This window comes from Lolium perenne, chromosome 3 (genome assembly GCF_019359855.2).
Source record: "Lolium perenne isolate Kyuss_39 chromosome 3, Kyuss_2.0, whole genome shotgun sequence".
NCBI classification, from domain to species: domain Eukaryota; kingdom Viridiplantae; phylum Streptophyta; class Magnoliopsida; order Poales; family Poaceae; genus Lolium; species Lolium perenne.
The window spans coordinates 144,703,539-144,723,061 of NC_067246.2; the positions used below are offsets into that span (position 1 = coordinate 144,703,539).

The 19,523-nt window shown below is 42.9% G+C and overlaps 3 protein-coding genes across 5 annotated transcripts; 1 reads left to right on the forward strand and 2 right to left on the reverse strand.

The window, feature by feature from the left end:
• Positions 1–851: 851 nt before the first annotated feature.
• Positions 852–19,035, reverse strand: LOC127326932 (protein GFS12). 3 transcript variants are annotated; one of them, XM_051353716.2, is made up of 18 exons: positions 18,638–19,035; positions 18,353–18,387; positions 17,293–17,364; positions 15,173–17,206; positions 14,749–15,076; positions 14,421–14,636; positions 14,269–14,341; positions 13,987–14,192; positions 13,020–13,082; positions 12,720–12,925; positions 12,510–12,621; positions 11,912–12,427; positions 10,058–10,344; positions 9,422–9,665; positions 9,245–9,318; positions 8,910–9,045; positions 8,621–8,795; positions 852–1,223 (listed from the first exon to the last, which is right to left on the reverse strand). In XM_051353716.2, the coding sequence occupies exons 1-17, from the start codon at positions 18,779–18,781 to the stop codon at positions 8,640–8,642; spliced, it is 4,902 nt and encodes a 1,633-aa protein (XP_051209676.1). In that variant the 5' UTR covers positions 18,782–19,035; the 3' UTR covers positions 852–1,223; positions 8,621–8,639. The 3 variants fall into 3 exon arrangements, with proteins under 3 accessions (XP_051209676.1, XP_051209675.1, XP_051209674.1); XM_051353715.2 differs by lacking the exon at positions 852–1,223 and having other exon boundaries at positions 8,441–8,795; XM_051353714.2 differs by lacking the exon at positions 852–1,223 and having other exon boundaries at positions 8,441–8,795; positions 14,269–14,337; positions 14,417–14,636.
• Positions 957–3,967, forward strand: LOC127326933 (peroxidase 5). Its single transcript, XM_051353717.1, has 3 exons — positions 957–1,181; positions 2,916–3,347; positions 3,450–3,967. Exons 1-3 carry the CDS (start codon positions 957–959, stop codon positions 3,858–3,860), a joined length of 1,068 nt encoding a protein of 355 aa, XP_051209677.1. The 3' UTR covers positions 3,861–3,967.
• On the reverse strand, positions 5,456–6,112 carry LOC127326934 (uncharacterized). The gene has a single exon (XM_051353718.2). It carries the CDS (start codon positions 5,971–5,973, stop codon positions 5,662–5,664), a length of 312 nt encoding a protein of 103 aa, XP_051209678.1. The 5' UTR covers positions 5,974–6,112; the 3' UTR covers positions 5,456–5,661.
• Positions 19,036–19,523: the final 488 nt, after the last annotated feature.

Genomic DNA, 19,523 nt, shown 5'->3' on the forward strand with positions numbered 1-19,523 from the left:
TAGTTTGGACCTCTCCTTTGGCTTTTCGCCAAAACACATGCATGTCTAGTCTTTTCACACAAACACATGACTATAGAAGAATCAAAAGAGAAGTAATGTGTTTGAAAATACATATATGAAAAGCGAAAGAAGGACATGGTAACTGCTACCACCATGTGCAAGCAAAGTGGTAGATGCTGCTGAACTTTGCTACATACAATTGGTTCGGTTGATTATCACGTGCGCCGGTGACTCTTGCTAAACTGCTCCATAGCTTCTTCTCCTTGTCAAGATCAACATTTCTTCTCTACTACAGTGATGTCCCATGAACGGAACAGATCTGCAGCTGCATTCTTTTTCTTTTTTGAGTGGAAACCTTAGCATTCATACAAATAACGACATGGTACACGATATAGTGTTCACTAAACATGATGGAGACCCGAGACAGTTATGATTCAGAAACACAAGCAGTGATAGTAGTCAATCATAAAACCTGGTGAATTCCGAGATAGGAACAAGATACTTGACAACACCTCATCTGTCTCCCGAACATCCCTGACAAGAAATCCAAATACCGGTATGCTGATTTGTTCTCACACAGCTACCAACCACGGTTGAAAACAACCTGCGTCAGCTAACAAATGGTAGTGATACCTAACCCCAAGACTGAAACTGCAAATATCCCATCATCAACATGCAAAAAACTACTCCGCAACAAAAAAAAATCCTCGGTTGCAGTGAAAGCTTTGATCATCACACATGGGCCTGACAGGTTGCAGCATCTCTCAGGGTCAGAGAGCATGTAGATAGTCGCAAAGAAGAAGAAAGCGAGCAGCATGGCACCGCCAGTGCAGCATGAGCTTTTACACCTGTTTTGACAAATTTGCCCTTCCATTTCTAGCGTGAAACTGCTCCAGTATGCTATATAATCGCACGAGATACAGACCTAGAACCAAGCAAAGACACAAGCAACTGAAATGAGATCCCTAGCCATGAAGTGCCTGCTCTTCACCTCGGCAATGGCCATCATTGCCCTTTTCCCCATTGCCGCTGAAGGCGCCGGCCTGAAGGTTGGGTTCTACAGCAAGAGCTGCCCATCAGCAGAGAACCTGGTGCAGCAGGCAGTGGCTTCTGCCGTCAAGAACAACAGTGGTATCGCCGCTGGCCTCATCCGGTTGCACTTCCACGACTGTTTTGTCAAAGTATGTATACGGCATTTCTTTTTTCTTATACCTGCCTGTCAACTAACATAAGAAAAACCTGAGTTCTAAGTACTCGGGAATCTTCATGTACGAACCAATGTAGAACCTATGACAAAGATGGTACATAAACACCTTTCTCATAGCAGGAAATACGATAGCATCCTTTTATCAACATAAGTACATCGCATACAGCGATTGTGGAAGTATCACTTCAGTTAGCTGCAACTGCAAGCTGATAATTATTTTGTATCACTGACTAGTTTGGGTCGACACCAAAGCACCTCATGCATCGTGGAGTATGAATTATTGCTGGTCCTAGACATATGGATGTGGATAGTCTTTTTTTTTTTTTTGAAAAGAGGGCAAAAGCTTTGCCCTATTCCACTAATTAAGAAGGAGAAGTTTTACAGAAAAGATGATTACAACCCAAACCCCCAGAATAACAAGGACTACTCTTGTGGCATTAAGCTACCCATACATTTGTCACCCGCGAGGATCCAAAGCTTCGCCTCGCCCTTGATCTTGTGGAGGATGACCGACGGTGGAGCATATTTGTTGTTGAAAACCCGGCCATTTCTTTCATTCCAAATCTCCCAAGAGACGAGGAGGGCAAGAGAGGCTAAGTCTTTACGCTTGGATATCAACGCCCACCATGAATGGAGAGTAGTAGCAGGCCAAGGAAGGAGGTTGAGTTGTTGCAAGCCAAGCCAATCCTTGAGAAGCCCCCAAAGGCGGATGGTGAAGCGGCAATTGACAAGTAGATGGTTGACGGTCTCAAAGGCCTGGTTGCAAAGCTTGCAATGCCGCCCATTTGGCCACCCTCGCTTCTCCAAACGATCATTAGTCCAAAGCCTATTTTGAAGAGCAAGCCACATGAAGAACTTTATCTTAGGCGGAGCCCAAAACTTCCACACCGAAGAAGCGACCGGGGCAAGAATAGCCCCAAAGAATTGCGCCTTATAGGCGGAGCTTGAGGAGTAGGTGCCGGATTCGGTGAGGTTCCAAGTGATCTCATCCTCAAGGTCGTCTCTTACGGTGGCCTCCGCAAGCATGGTCCAAAGAGAAATGTATTGGCGGATATGCTCAATGGAAAATTCAACATCCATTTTGATCTTAGAGATCCAACCGTTATTGGCCATAGCCTTCTTGACATTCCAATTCTTCCTCGTGGAGATGTTGTATATGAGAGGGGCAATGTCAATAGGCCTATTGCCATTAAGCCAAGGTGCCTTCCAAAATGGATGTGGATAGTCAAATATGCATAGGTAGATCCTTAGCTGGAAAGTACAGTACCATCTGTATCTACTTTTAGCTAAAGACATAACAGACAAGATGCAGCATATAGTCAGTTAGCCTTTTTTATCAGATGATTGATTAATTTGCACTATTAATATAAAGATCACTCATAGATTTTTTCTGTCGAACTCTTCAACAGACAGGTAATTTTGCTTAATGGCACACTTCCGCCTTAAAAGTCTCAGTTTGTATAAAAAAACTTATGTTTAGCTGGATATCAACATCTGTCCCAGTAAATAAAGTTGATATGAAATATTGGTTGGTGAAAACTGTTTTTGCATATACCAAGAAAATATGTGCATGTTCGCAAAATACAAAATAAGAACTAGCATCGCAAAAAAATTGTCATCAAGTCTAATGCATCATCATACAGTTTATAGTCAAAAAAAATTATGAGGTGATCCACTGTTATTAAACACAACTACTGTATGCCTACAGGGCTGTGACGGCTCAGTCCTGATCGACTCAACCGCAAACAATACTGCTGAGAAAGATGCCATCCCAAACAAGCCCAGCCTCCGCGGCTTCGAGGTCATTGATGCCGCAAAGAAGGCCATCGAGGCCAAATGCCCCAAAACAGTCTCGTGCGCAGACATCCTTGCCTTCGCCGCCCGCGACAGCATTGCGCTAGCAGGTAATGTTACTTACAAGGTACCTGCCGGGCGCCGCGACGGCAGGATATCCACTGACCAGAATGCCCTCAGCAACCTCCCATCCCCGCTCTCCACGGCGTCTGAGCTGGTCGGCAACTTCACCCTCAAGAACCTCACAGCAGAGGACATGGTCGTCCTATCTGGTGCCCATACCATAGGTGTCTCACACTGCTCATCCTTTACGAACAGGCTATATGGCTTCAGCAACACCAGTCAGGTACAGCTGCGTCCAAAACTAGTGCTACATTTCGAACAATTTCATTTGGACCTTATAGTATGCATCTAGTCTTTCTTCCTGTAATGATTTTCTACCTAACAGGTTGATCCTACGATGAGCTCTGCCTACGCCTTCCTGCTAAAGAACATATGCCCTGCCAACAGCAGCCGGTTCTTCCCGAACACGACGAACGATATGGACATCATCACCCCGACAGTGCTCGACAACAAGTATTATGTGGGTCTGACAAACAACTTAGGCCTGTTCACGTCAGACCAGGCATTGCTCACAAACTCGACTCTGAAAGCATCAGTTGACGCGTTTGTGAAGAGCGAGAAGACATGGAAGAGCAAGTTTGTCAAGTCCATGGTTAAGATGGGGGACATTGAGGTGCTAACGGGAACACAAGGAGAGATAAGGCTCAGCTGCAGGGTCATAAACAAAGGGAGTGTTGGTCTTGAGCTTAATAATGTCCCCAACTTTGGTGAATTCGCTGAAATAGCGACAAGCTAGTAGTTGGTGTGGACCGTGATCTTGAGTAACTCAATACACCCTGTGTTTAGGTTGTTGCTTTGACAAGAATAAAAAGAAAGAAAAAATCATGTTTTCTGTTTTGTTCCTTCTGCATGCTAGTGTTTGTTGTAACAATGCCAGATAAGAAAAAAAATTAACAACGTTGCGCATCTGAATAATGTGTTATGATTCTAAGCAAGATGACAATGGGCTATTGTGTTCCTTATAGTATGGTATTCAAAATTCAACAAATGAAACGGATGGTGGTGAAAGCTACTTCCAGACAATATCGACAACCCTATACTCCATATTTAAGGATGTAATCACGTAAAAAGGAATTCAAACCATGCAGGAGAACACGTAATCACATAAGTAATGGTTGAGATATATAGCCCAACTTTGACATAATGGACTGGCACTACTCAATTATCATAAATTGACGTGATTCTGGTCCAGCAAAACAGATATTTAAATTAAGCCAGCATACAACTTACATCAAGCAGTAACCAGACAAAATGGTTTGGTGTTCAATAACAATACAACAATTAGTTGAATAACTTTGGTCAAAAATGATTTGGTGTTCAATAACCTCTTTTTCTTCTTTAGCTTTGAGCACTCTTCTTTACCATCTCCAGTTTCGACACATGCATTCATTTGGGATCTTTGAGAACTACTGTTAATCTTATATTGACATTCATCACCATGTTTTCAGCTTTGTTTTGGGCACAGGAAACATACATGTCCCTCTATATGGACCTCTGGAATTTATGCTAGCAAATAGCAACTGAATGGTCATTTCAAGACAATATTTTAGTAGTTGGATTTTTCTACCCTAAAATGTAACAGCACACTTAAAACTAATTTTGCGAGCATTTTTCTTTAACAGGAGTAGTACTGAAAAACAATCGGCCACAATGCTAAAGGCCAATTTATCCTTCTTATACTAAGTTGAGGCCCAAATGAAAGATATCGCATTCTTATTCAAAGAAAATTAGCATCACGGGCTACCAGGAATCACAGTAGTACTTTTAGGTACAGTAGTATGTGATACAACCGTTGCATATATAACAAAAGGAAGACTATGATCTTAAAAAAGAACATGAGTTAAGGGGGGAAAACAGTGGTTAACTTTGCTTCAGAAGATCTTTAAAGATTCCCATTACAACATTTGGGTATTCTTAGTAAACTCTTAACCATTTGCATGAAAAAGAGAAAAAAATAATAAGGCGTACACTTGGGCACCAAAAGTTTAAACAACAGATTTCTAAACCAACTGGGACTTGCCGATGAGCATAACAGTAACTGGTGGGATGTAATCTTCCAGGTAGTTTACAAACGTGTACAGTATCGATGTTACTCAGTTTTGCATAACTGAAGATGATGCAGCAAGTTGAATCAACATATGACTGCTCACAGAAACCAAACAAGAACCAACAAGTAAAGGTATTTCATCAACAGCATAAACTGAAAGCACACTGAAAAGAATGATATAAGTACAGATGACACGCACACACAGGACAAGGTTGTGGTGGTTCAGCTCATGGGTTCAAAAAGACACATGCAATGGGACTCTGATCGAACAACTCCAACACGAATTTTAAGAAGAAGACAAGATCGTAAGTCTAAATAATAGGCAGCCAAGAACAAAGTCTTTTACAGACACAGGACACCATAGATCCCTTGCAAACAACACACACCAACTAGAGCAACCAGAAACTTACGCTACTACCACAGTGACATCTACCTGCATAGCACTAACAAGCAGAACCTTAAACCCTAAGACACCAAGACAGCAACACAATCAGGGATTGGCAGCAGCATGAATGCCGACCGCGTCAGCGCCACCAGGTGTCAATGGCGAGCCACCAATGCCAGGGAAGGAGCTGGAGCCCGGCATCCCGCCGAAGCCTACCTGTGGCGTGACGCCGTTTGGCCCTGGAAACACCCAGTTGACCGACGGGCCAGGGTAGAAGCCACCAAACCCAAAGACGTTCTGGGGATGGTAGGGCTTGGGCTCAGCTGCAGGGATGTCCCTGGCACCATAGCAAGCAACGGTGGTGGCGAGCAGAAGGCCAAGAGCAAGGCTCGCACTGATGCTGCTACGTCTCTCCATTGTTGCTAGTCGCTACTGCTTTTGCTTGCTTACTTCTGGTTTTGCCAAGAACCAGTTGTCCAGGCCCCTCTTTTATAAGCAGTTTGCGTAGTGCACTGTGCACGATGGTTTTCTAACTTGAGGGTCTCTGGTGCAGGACCCACCTATCAGTGAACGTAACTATGACAATGGCTCCAAACGTTTTGGCCACGGTCAAACCAATGTACTGTACAGAACATGGACCGCGTAGGCGCAGATCTCCATGGAACCATACATGCTTAGGGCATCTCCAACCGCGCGACCCAAACGGACGCGCTGGGCCGTCCGTTTTGGGCCGTTTGGGTGGCCGAGCGGACACGCGGACAGCGGCCCGCGTCCGCGTGTCCGTTTGGGTCGCACGCTGCGGCCAACGCGCGGACGCAGCGCATAATCGGAGAAATACCAAAACAAAAGAAAAAATGCAAATTTAAACAAAATTTGATTAAACATATGCCCTATTTTGGGCAAATTTGTACATAGCCCTATTTTGGGCAAAGAACTAACAAAAGAAGCCCCTATATGGGCTTTAAAATTTAAACTAAAAACCCTCTATTAGGGTTTGGTCGGCGGCGCGGTGGCCGCCGGTGCGCCGCCTAGCCCCTGTGGGCGGCGTCGTCGTCGTCGTGGACGACGTCCCCGGGCGGCGAGGCACTGTTGTGGCTCGACCGCGCCGGGGACTCCGGCCACGGAGACCACGGTGGCCTCCTCCCGAGGCCAAGTGGGGGTCCGGAGCCACCCGAGGTAGCGGCGGCGCACGGAGTAGCGCCTCCTCCCCGAGGCGCTGCTCCCTCTCCTGCCAGGCGCGGCGCCTGGCCTTCTGGCGCCGCTCCTCCTCCGCGCGGCGCGTGGCCTCCTCCCGCCGCGCCGCTTCCTCCTCCTCCCGTCGCGCCTGGCGGGCCTGGGCGTAGAGCTCCCAGCCCTCGGCTTCCTCCACCGCCTGCCGGGCCGCTTCCTCCATCTCGGAGGTGCGAATGGCCGCATGGAGGTGCGGCCATTTCGCGTCCTCCTCCGCCGCCGAGATGAGCAGCGCGGCGCGGAGGTCGGGGTCCTCCTCCGAGGACTCGGGCTTGGGCTCGAGCAGCAGCGGCGGCGGTTGCGGCAATGCCGCGCCGCTGCGGGTGGCCTCTCCGATGTGGAGGCCGCCTCGGTTTCCTCCGGATGGGCGCAGCGCCGGCGGACGACGGCGGCTGCTGCTCGCCTCGTCGTCGTTGGCTCCGGAAGCGAACCATCTCTTCGGGGCCATGGCGGCGGTTTCGCTGCGGGAGTGTGGAGTGGGGACTGGAGTGGAAGGCCAGATCCCCTCCAGTCCCCATTTAATAGCCTCCCGGGTCACCGACAGGTGGGCCCAAGGGAGACGAGGCGACCAGCGCCCGAACGCGAGCGGACGGCGCGTGCCATCCGCGGCCACGCAAACCTAGCCCAGATTTGGGCCGGGTTTGCGTCGTTCCGGACGCCGCGGCCGTCCGCTTTTGCGGTGCGTCCCCGCGTTGGGCTGGGATTTTGTCCGGCTCGACCCATCCGGACGCGCGGGCGCGGGATGGGTCGCCCCGTTGGAGATGCCCTTACTCTGTTGGTGTACTTCTGGCTTAAATGAAGATCATAAAGCTAAGACATGACATACTAAGCTTATGTACACATGTGATGCCTGGGTAAATAGTGGCGGGCAGCAACGAGAGGAAGGGATGAGGCCTCAGACTGCATGCAGTAAACGAGAGAGAGCATTCATATCAGGACTTTATCAGAACGCAAGCTCCAATTTACTTCTCCTCCACGCTACCCAACTACCCACATTTAAGCTACCATGATCCATGTCAGGTAGGTCTGCAGCAAATATCAGAATTCAAGGCATCCTCAGCTTTGTGGCAGAACAAGCCAATAGGAAATCGACAGGCAACACTGTAACATTTCTCCAATAAAGGACAGTTTCAGAACACATCTCAGCTCAACAGAGGACATGACTACAGGTCTAGCATTGGCGTCTTAGCAATTAATAACAAACCATTATTATAACTTGCAAGAGTGATCCAGACTCCAGTACGACAATGTGTGCAAAATATGCCAACAAATTTTCTAAGCGTTGGTCAGGTTTGGTCAACAAGAGTTCAGATAGAGACCAAAAATGGTAAGATCTATACACATTATGCAAGTTTTCCTAGCGTAGATCAGGTTTGGACAACAAGAATCTGGATGGATACCAACAACAAATGGTAAGAATCTATACATATTAGCATCACAGCTCATTTTATACATGTTCTAGCTATGCTGTGTCCAAAACTGGGCAAGCAAATTAAGCTATATAACACAAATAGTACAAGAAAATGAGTGGAAGAAGAAATCTTCAGAGGGTACCAAATTAAGCTACAAGCTTCAGCTTCACCAGAACAACAAGATTAGGATGCCAGAAAGTTATGGTAATATTTAACGATGTGTTTTAAAAGGGAGAAAAACAGACAAAACTTGAAGCCTTTACTTGGCCATGAAATTTACAACAGTGCATTGCTTATAATGTATTATGTAATCTGTAGCGAGTGCTGTGACAAATTGAAGTAAACCAAAACTATGAGCAAGCCACCACTAACAAGTTAAAAGGGAGAGATGCACAACTAAAATACAAGAGAGAGAAGATTACCACTACTGGAACTAACCACCTAGTGGCAGATTTTGATAAAACCATCTTCTGTTCCAACTACAAACAATCTTGACAAAGGAAGCACAGAAATAGTCGACAGAACAGATATGTTCTTATATTTTACTCCTCTGTCAGCTGAATACAAGTTTTGAAGTGCAAGCTGCTGATGCCCAATCTGCACGGAATTTTTTTCACAATATACCAACAGTTACTTCAGCAGGAACAGAATAGACTTACAATTCACATCATATGTAAAATTCACTACTGTTCCAAATAACAAAGTATATACCTCACTTGATGGTCTCAAAAGGGAAGTCAGTGCAATTTTGTTTCTTGAAACTGATATCAAATCTTGACCACAAACAGAAAAGTTAAAGATGCCATCTGAATGGCTTCTGAAAATGTTTGACTGGGTTGATAGGTTCCTGTCACATTTCCCACAACAAAACTTAGAAACTAAGAAAGTTCAAACTGGAAACAAGATAGTTTATCAAGAACAGTTTCAGATCACAAATAGTGCGAGAAAATAGTGTACATCTCTGTTCGTACAATAAGGGAATAAAGAACATGTCATAGTAAAATAGGGAATAGAATCAATGAATTGTTGCATTCAAAGAATTATACCTTCTTAGATCCCAAATTCGAAGAGTCTTGTCATGGGAGCTTGATACAATCAAATGATCCTCTGGTGATGCCAACTTTATGCGCAAACAGAAAATGAATCAATAATATGGTAGAATAACAACTGCTCATGGTTTTTCCCGTATACTGAATAGCAGCCTAGTAGGGGCATTAACATACCTTCGTAATGTGACCATCATGTGCTCGCCAAGCTGCAATAATTTTTCCACTACGCTCGTCAAGTAACCGGCAATAACCAGAGCTTAGACCTGCTGCAATCCAGGATGATGAAGTCACTACGCTTCCATTCCTCTGCTTGTCTGAGCCACACGAGCAAATAGCTGACACAAGTGATGAGAAAGAGATTTCAGCCGAATCACTCTTCCACAAATGTAGCTTCTGATCCCGAGAGATATCAATAAATCTGCATGAACTCAATCAATGTGCAATTCAATCATTAGTATAAAAAAAATCTTGGGTAGTGACGTAGAAATAGGGTGCAATAACAGCAAGTTGTAGCGAGAAAGAAATATGTTATCAACTTGCATTAATAATTCTACAAAAAAACACTAACTAATGTCTAACAATGCTTCCAAGCTCGCATAACGACCACCTGGTTAAGTGAAATAAATTGTTCTTCCTATTTTGTTTCAGATGTGCCTACCAAACATAGTTAAAATTGTGAACATACATAACCTAGTAGTTCTGATCACCAGTACATTCACACCAGTAGAATAGCAGGAACAATATTTCAATATATGTTCATAAACATAATGAAATGACCAAAACCAACAAACAGATGACAAAGGTGTATACCTTATAGATCCATTTCCCATACCAGCAACAAGTTTATCTTCAGATGCCATGTAGTGCATGGTCGTATACAAACTACCACGAAATGCAGTTGACAATATTCCACCTGAGAGCGTGTCCTGATTAAGCATGTTTGCCTGTTGAGTAGATCCAGTTTGCAGCGGAAAGCTAGTTGATGACTCGGTATGAGCTGCTCTGAGCTTTCCTGTCTGCCCATTCCAGATATGAATGGTGCCATCACAAGAAGCTACTTTTCCGGTAATTGACAGGATACAGATGGAATTAACAACCTATGTGCATAAAAATATCAGAAAAATGAACAGTTCGAACATTAAAAAAAGGGGGGGAATAACTTACAAGAGTACATCGATGAGTTCAAACACAGAACAAAGGGAAGCGAGATCGAGCAATTCGATATATTATACAGAAAATAATAATATAAAACAGTTGCTACAAATCCACAACATTTGCTGACAGAAAACTAAACAAATGCATAGAGTGCATGTCTTCAATGCCAAGCGCTGAGATGTGTTAAGCCTGACGAGCACCATGAAGGCAGAGGCCAGATTGTGGGATCATACTGGGGCTGACAAGAATGATAGCTGAGCCGTCAGCCTACTCTTACATTTTTGTTTATACTTATCTTTCTATCAATGCATCGAGACAGAAACTTTTTAAGTTCTCTCAAAATCTCATGTTTTGACATTCTGTATAGTTTCAATTTTTCAACAATAGAAGTATTTTACGACGCCTTGCCATATTAAAGGCTTTGTACAACAACGGTTGGCCAATTACTTTGCTCAAACATTAGCCTTTGCATATGTGGGTATGTTGGGAGTTTGAGTTGGCAACAGTCCGGGAAATCAAAGTCATGCACATTCCACACTTTAATGAAAATACTTTTGTACTTACACGCATGGGTGTGGGTGTTTCCGTCACCGTCCGTTTTGCTTTGAGACACAGATAAAAGGAGGAGAGAGAGAGAGAGAGAGAGAGAGAGAGAGAGAGAGAGAGAGAGAGAGAGCTACTTTTCCATCTACCACAGTGAGCCGCGTGTAAGTACAAAATCCATTCTCCACACTTTATTACCTTACTTTGTGGTTACTTATCTTCTCCAATTAGGCTACCACTAGCACAAAATCACTTTGCTCAAACATTAACCTTTGCATCTGTGGGTATGTTGTGAGTTTGAGTTGGCAACAAGTCAGGGAAATCAAAGTCATGTGCATTACACATTTTATTGCCCTACTTTTTGGTTATATATCTTCTCCAATTAGGCTACCACTAGTGCAAATCAGGCCAGGACCTAACAATGATATAACATCGAAGATTTGCACGTTTGGACAGACGATGGTTTTGTGTCTCCTCGAAAACTTCTACAGCACATCAACAAATCTTTCCTTGGCATAGGAATAAGAAAATAGAAGATTTGAATATTTAAAAGATGACAAAAGATTTCAAAAGCTTCTTGTAAATTTGAATACATTGCTCTAGTCCCTCTCTGCTTAGTAAAATCTGAACTCTATTTAAATTTAATTACGATAAACGGCTGTTCTGAACAGGGGCACGCCCAAAGCAGGTGGCAGGGCCTCACTCAAATTTCAGCCTTTATTGGAGTAGTCTAATACCCCTACACTTGTCTCCATTCAGCTTAGCTATCCACTCAGTGATATTACTCTGTAATCATTTAAGGTTTCATCACAGCAGACATAACTACTAAACAATCAAAGCACCATAATTCAGACAATAAGCTAAATATCAGTACAAGATGTGTGCAGACTACATTTAGCTCAGAAATAAGAACCATCAAGCAATAATAGCAAACCATCAAGCCATATGCAGGGAAGGCAGACTGACCTCTTCATGCCCGTAGTATCCAGATGTGCAATTCATGTTTGGCAACTCCCAACGCTGTATACTTCCTTTGAAACCAGGTCCAACTCCCCCAGTAAAAACTGTACACTCATCATCATGGGCTGCTAATGACCGCAGAGCCCCAGGGTGTGCACGCGCTGAGTAAAGGACTGAAGCTTTGATCTTCCATGGAAGTTCATCCTTCAGACAGCTACTACGCCCAAGAAAATCAGGTGCCCCCCAACTACTGTCAGGACTAGGGAACCAAAACCACGGTTGATTTCCAGAAGTTGACGCAGACAAATTTTCACTGGATGTTCCATGCTCAAGCCTAGATCCATGCGTGGAAGCTGCCCCATTCCAACCAGTTTTAGCGATTTCAGATTGAGACACAGACCACCCTGCCCCATTAAAAAGAAGTTTTGTTGGAACAACCTCAGATGAGGTGTAGTTGCCAGGATGGAACCTTTGATTTTTCATGTTTTCAGAACTTCTGGAAAAGTCACTGAAAGGCTCCAACTGAAAAAAAAAACATGATTGCTCAAATAAGAAGGAAAATACAAATCTCAGCAGCCGATAGCAGCCAAAGCAGCCTTCATACCTTCCAATTGTACAACCTTTGAAGAGATTGTTCCAACAGAAACCATGTAGAGCAGCATTCACGGAGCTTCTCTATTCCAACCAGTGATGCCAAGAAAGGATATAGCAAAAATCTACAATACTTAACTTCGGTGAGTGAATATAATGAAGCGTGTAACTTAACTTATATGAAACATTGAAATCACGGAAAAAGATACATGTTTCTACTTACATGAGATCAATTCTAGATTCCATTTTAATAGGTTCACTTTTGTTTCCATCAGAGATCTTGAACCCTTTTGTAGAAAGACTAACAGCAGACGAGTCATGAGAAAAAGCCAATTCAGCAAAAAGCTCTCTTAGATGCGGAAAAACATATATGACAGTATTATCTGGTCCAATTCGTAGACAAAGGTCAAGAAATGCAGTAGCTGCCACCTAATTAATGGAAAGGAAATTAATTAGCTCGATCAAATGAATCGGAAGTGTGTTACTGGGAGAAAGAACTAGTACAAAAATAATCATGTCATACCTGAATCACACGAAGATCCAAATGACTCAGCATAAGAACCTTTATATGAAGACAGACTTGGTCCTGTACATGTGGTCAAGGTAGGAGTGAGTCACATTTAAGGGTGACAACTGACAAGTATACAGTTCCATTTGACATATATGCCAAATTTAAATGTAAGAATTTCATGGCCAGGTCATTCTCTATCCAAATTAATAATATATTTCAATAAAATGAAAGATGATTTACGTATCAAGCTGACAAAAAGATGCATTTGCACACCTGAATTCAGTGGCAGAGCTGCATGTATTATATGATGTCAATCACTCAATTGACATCACAAAAAATTGGTTAGCACCCTGATACGCCCTTAACACACTACTTTTGACCCTATAAGTACTAGATAATGACCTCATTGGCTGTATTGGTGGCTCATTTTGGGCTCTTGACATCACCAGCTGGCAATCCTAGCTCCGCCACTGCCTGGACTCAAATTTATCGATGGTGGGACATCTTGTGCAAACTGTTAAAATCTGGTAATTTGTTGATTTCTTAATGTATTTTTTTTACATCATACTGAGTTGTATCTTCCATTTTTTACATCAAACCCAAAAAGTAAAGCGGGATTCGCATACCAATTCAAATTTATCAATAGCGGGACATCTTGTGCAAAACTGTTAATCTTTTGTATTTCTTACTGTATTTTTGTTTGCATCATACTGAGTTTTATACTTCCAGTTGTTACATCAAACCCAAGAAATTAGAAAATATATCGGGTTGGTAACAGTTGTAACTAAGACATGATTGTTGATTTATTGCTATCTAGTCACCAAAATAGTGCATAAAGTAGAGTGATAACTGAATTCAATCTGTGCTCACTATTAAAAACAAAAGATTCCAATGTAGCATAGCTCCAGAACTCAGCATATATCCATCTTCACCAACAAGTATATGTATTCACCAAAATTAAAATTTTCCACCAAAATACCTCAAGAAGCTCCCTGAGAACTGCCTTAACTGGAAGAACTGATACAAGGCCTTCCAAAGCAGATAAGCCATCAATCAGAGCAAAAGAGTTCCAACTATGCTGTGGTTCTGGCTTAATCACCTTGGAGGAGTCAACGCATAAAAGTATAACATTCCTAAGCAAAGGGAGAATTTGCTTGACAATAAAACTTTCTCCGAGAAGTCCACCTATTATGAATAAGGTCAAGCACTGACCAAAGACCAAACAAATTCACCACAAAGAGACAGTGTTAACTGTTGATACCTATCCTGACCAAAGTTTCAATTCCATCCGCACATAAGCCTTTGCCGAAACAGTGGATTAGTGGTAAAACTGTCTGCATAAAGTGAACAAATTAATCAGTACGGATAGTCTCAGTGCAGTACAACAAAACAATATGTTCACTTAAGACTTGCCTGGTGAACAGTTATTGGTATTCCTAGTTCCTCACTTGAACCGATTAAAACAATGGACGCGGCAGATGCAGTTATCTTGTTCGGTGAATTGTATAAGTTTGCTATGACCAAGGGATGCACCTTCTCAATATAAGTCTGTTTTCCCAATTTTTTCCATAGCTCTCGAACAAAAGAATCTTGAAGGAGAGAAACCTTCAGATGTGAGTACTCCGGTGCCTGTAGCAACAACATGCAGAAATGACTCATCAGAAGGAAGGCCCCAAAGACTAGAACCTTGAAAGGAAAGGAAACTACAAGATAGTGTTTTCCCACTGATGTCTTAACCGGCCTGTAAGATCTTCTGAATGATGGGTAGAATAAGTTCCTTTGTTGCTTGGATACTCAAGCACTTCAAAAACTCTTTAAGCAGAGATAAGCCAGACTCGGTGTCAACATCCGACAGAGATGATGAAACAAAAGGTAGGCAGTAAGGTGCACACACTTCAGCAGCAAACTTTCCCATGGTTTTAAGGGCTCCTTCACTTGCAAGCTTAGCAACATACTTCAGGCGATCTCCAGATGTACATAGAAGTTGAAGCGGAGCAAGAAACATGTAAGCCGATCGAACTGATGGAGGAAAATATGGTGACTCAAGAAGTTGCTTTGACGATGGCCTCCTGCAAGAGATCACAAAATAAAACAAAATCAGTTTCTATCACCACTGTGATGTGGTCTTTGCAAATATAAACAGCAGATATAATTATGTAAGTTACCTTTTCCATTCCCTCTGGATGCATGACTCAACAAGCATAGCGACATGAACAGGCAATTCATGGAGTGCTCCTGGCAGAATGCCAGTTTCTTTATATGCAGCTAGCAACAAAGCATCAAAAAGTGGTCTTCGCAGATAGATTTCTGCTAACATGCACCCTATAGAAAATATATCATTTGCATGATGCTCAGTAACTGAATAAGACATTTGCTTCCAGCGCAACAGCTCTTGATAGCCCATAGGAGAACTATCATCAGACTCAAAGCATTCAAGATAGGAGCCAAAATCAAAATCAGGCACCACTGATAATACACTATCAGGTTGCAATATCTCCTGATCTGAAAATTCGCTGCTGGGACATTTGACTGATGAGCAATAACTAGCAGAAGTGTCAGCATAACTGTATATTGGATTCAAATGATGTTCAACCTCCATAAATAGTGTTGCTTGTTCAAACTCTTCCAAAAAGTTTACTTGTGAAAGCATATTTCGAGGATTACAGTCATTTAACATTACATCAGTAGTTGAATCACTTCCTTTTCCTTGGCATCTTGCACAAGATTGCACTTTATTGTGGTAGGCTGAGTGGGGTGTGCTAATAGAACGCTTAGGATGTGGTTTCGTAAAAAGCTGCCGTCGCCCAATCGATTTAGGCCTTGATGGATCATTAGGAGGCAACATGACATTCTTGGCTTCAATAGATGCCTCCCCAGCAAGTTTATAGCCAAAGGTTATATCAATCCAATGATGCAATTGTTGTGAGACTCGATCACTCTCTAAGGCATCCCTGTGAAGGCAAATGAATTCCTCTGAAGATGTCACCCAGGAAGGCAGAGCCAAATCACTCATTTCAGAATGAAGCGAGATAAAAATGCAAGGATCGCTATAGAAGTCTGGGATACATTCATCAGGAGTCCATTGATAAAGCCGTTGCATACTAGATGGGTATTCATTTGGCTCATAGACAGAACGGACAGCTGACCTCAAGATGGTCTTCGATAGCCTTCTTGCTTTGTAACTGCAAACTGCTAGCTCTGAGAGACACTCATCAGAAACATGATGTGGAACATCAGATGACGAATACGTAAAATCCAATTGTTCATCACCTTTTGCCAGCCGCCATTTACTTTTGGTGAGGTCTCTCCAACCAATATCAGAATTTTCGTCAGGCCTCACTGTGAAATCTATTACCCAGGGCATCACAGGATGAAAAGCTGGATCACCCCATCTTCTACCAGCTAACTTGTTCAAGACAAGAAGGTACTCATAGTTGCTCAACTCACCCGCCCACCATCGCTTAAAATGAGACGGCCAATCTAAGGATGATGGCAAATTGAAACTAGCATAAATGGATCTCGATGAACAATCCTCCGCAACACAGCATGAATTAGGTGTTGAACCTTCAGGTCCCCCAAAACCCCAGTTCTGTTTAACATGCCAGATATCACTTATGCTCAGGTAAGGCCATAGAGAATCTGACATCAAGATGGTTGATGGTTTCAGATTGCCATGATGAACTCCAAAATCATGAAGATATGCCATCGCAGATATTATCTGGTAGATGAAAAATCTGATGTGCCAATCTGAGCACAATGCCTCTGGACTGTAGTGCATGATGTTTTCCAAAGTGTATGGAGCCTTTTCTTGCAACATGTACCAGCACTCAGATGATTCTATAACACCTAACACAGGTAAGATGTTCGGGTGCCTCACAAGTCCAGAAGGTTGTATATCATCGTATGCTGAAAATCCAACAAAACTGAGGAAATCTAAACCAGATGATCCACTAATTTTGTTTCCACACAACATATTTAGTGAACTGATTACATTCTGTTCAATCGATAGATTAATATAACTTGCAATAAGCTCTGTAATTTCTGAAGCGGAGACTCTGCCCAGATAGTAAATAGGAGTTAACTTGGTAATTGTGTTTATGATAACTTGCTGGTTGTCATAGCTTGAAGAACTTTGAAGATCTTCGGTATATACAATACCAGGAGAAGAATCTGCTTGCGCAGCACATTGGTTATCATCACTGCCAGGAAGAATAATGTGGATAATATTATATGTTGAATAGAAGACTTTGGAGATAAAGATAATATACTTGATAAGAAATTTTACCATTTTTTAATATCCACAAATGTCTTACCACCATTTAGTACCACCAATACAAAATAACCACTGGTCTTCTGGCTGCAAGATATACATATTCACTTTTTAATAAAAAAAAATAAGAAAGAGGAAACTGAACTCCGTTACCACAGAAAATTAGGAATTAGTGAGCCTTGAATCCACTATCTCTGGAGCCATTTCGTCTAAAAATACACTACCCATGACAAAAACGAATTGCACAAAGCGACAGAGGTGCTAATGGTTAATTTTCTTTAGCTATTGTTTTGTTTACGAGTGTTTACTTGGTAAATTTTTTTCCGAACTACAGTAGCCTTGCTACTGCATATTTTTATAGATTTTCAAAGTTTTTTGGTGCATTTGTACAAGAAAATTGTAGAGAAATTAAAAGCTAGGCCTATAAATTACAGAAAACTACCGATTGAAGAACAAAAATTATTGTAAGCTTTCCTTGTTGCTCTGTATTTAATCCAATTCAGCTCCTCTTTTGCTCCTGTATGAGCTGTGTGTGATATCCTGGAACACACAAGCATTCCTTGTCTTCCATATAGCCCAGGCTCCTAAGATCACAATTTTCATATAGCCCGGGCTCCTGTGTAACTAATATATACATGATCGAAAGACGATATTGTACATATGATAGTGTTCGCTAGTTTAGCAGCAGCTTTCCATTGAACATAAAAAAAAAAAGCAGCAGCTTTCCACTGAAGATAAATTCTCATGATTCTTGTTTCTAGAAGTAAATGCTTGCTAACACTGTTCAAAACTTGGTTCTGTAGTACGAAAATCCAAACTAAAACTATTCCATGGATGTGGCATAGACTCTCAACATCTCCTACGAAATCCCAATCTTAAAAAAAATGTCCGCAGCAACTTCGAATAGTTCAAATGTAAAACCACGACAGTTCAATGCTTCAATTGACTAGTTAGTTCGTACTTGTATTTGTGTGGTTAAAGTTAATAAGACCTCCTACAATCTGAGCTTGTGACATGATTAGTATCCAAATCAAATGAACAAATATGAAAGTAAACCAAGAATCCCTAGTCTTACCTCCCAACACATTGCTGGGGTCCATCGGATGCTACCTGCAGTGGAGAGAAAACAAGAATTATGCCTAACTACAACAAACTAAAAATAAACATGATTCTCAGAACTAAACTTAAAAATACACAGAAAGATGTTATTCAATGCAAATAGCAAGTCCAAGGTACAGTAGCTAGAATCTGTCATGGAAAGATGACGTAGCTCGAACTGGATGCGAACTTCAGGGACCGTCTATCTATGATCTATCCAGGAGAATAACGAGAAATGAGGACATGGAGCGGGGGGACTGACCTGGACGACAGCGGAGGAGGCGAAGGGGAGAGGGGAGTCGGAGAGACCGTGGACGAAGGAGAGTCCGGAACCGGCGAGGTCGGATCGGACGCGCCGCTCCAAGCAGTCCAGGCACATGGCCGCCGCCTCCGGCGAGCGAGCCATCGCCGGTGGCGATGCCGTCTTGGATCGAGGGAGCAATGGGTAATCCCCTCGCTGTGCTTAGGTCGGACAGGAGCGACCTGGGGTGGCAGTGGCACGGTGTGCTCCTTCTGATGGAGGGCTACGCGCAGGGTAGCCGGCCGGCCGGCGGCTGGACACCGGCTTCTGCGTGAGCAGGGAAAGAGGCAGATGTCCCCGGCCGGAACCCGCGTTCCTCCGTGCGAGTCAAACCGTCAACTCCTTCACAACTGTATGTACTCCGTACTTCAGAGATATCGGGGTAAGAAAAAGGGTTTTGCAAGTTCTTGGGTCGATTGAGAATAATCTTGTTGATTTTCGTTTCAAATCATTGGATTGCATCTTCATTGGTGCAGGATATAAGTTGCAACATAAATTGTGATCAGAATTTTCCAGTTGCACATAGGGCAAGGTTGTAACTTGTGCATGTTGCAACTAAGACCTAAGCTACAACTGAAATTTTGTATCGGGCTAGGAATTGAGGCTGTTTGGATTGCAGCCATGGCTCGCCCAACCAATTTTGTGGTCGTTGGCTCCTACCATGGGCTCGGTTTGGATCAGCGCAACGTTCGGAACCACGTCAAATTGTTGGCACCCGTTCAGTTTCTACGCCTTCGCGTTGACGAGATGCTGACGACGGCAAAATCGTTTGCCAATTTTAACGAAGCTCTAAACAACCCCTAAAATAATTCTTAGTCAATTAAAAATTAGCCACACCCTTAAAAAT

Excerpts from the sequence above, each read along its gene's own strand:
- LOC127326932 (XM_051353716.2), bottom strand. The coding sequence starts at position 18,781 with ATGGCTCGCTCGCCGGAGGCGGCGGCCATGTGCCTGGACTGCTTGGAG. Across the intron at positions 14,193-14,268 it reads TGAAACTTTGGTCAGGATAG|GTGGACTTCTCGGAGAAAGT; the intron begins GTATCAACAGTT and ends TATTCATAATAG. Across the intron at positions 12,622-12,719 it reads GAATCTAGAATTGATCTCAT|ATTTTTGCTATATCCTTTCT; the intron begins GTAAGTAGAAAC and ends TAAGTATTGTAG.
- LOC127326934 (XM_051353718.2), bottom strand. The coding sequence starts at position 5,973 with ATGGAGAGACGTAGCAGCATCAGTGCGAGCCTTGCTCTTGGCCTTCTG.
- LOC127326933 (XM_051353717.1), top strand. The coding sequence starts at position 957 with ATGAGATCCCTAGCCATGAAGTGCCTGCTCTTCACCTCGGCAATGGCC. Across the intron at positions 1,182-2,915 it reads TCCACGACTGTTTTGTCAAA|GGCTGTGACGGCTCAGTCCT; the intron begins GTATGTATACGG and ends GTATGCCTACAG. Across the intron at positions 3,348-3,449 it reads GCTTCAGCAACACCAGTCAG|GTTGATCCTACGATGAGCTC; the intron begins GTACAGCTGCGT and ends TCTACCTAACAG.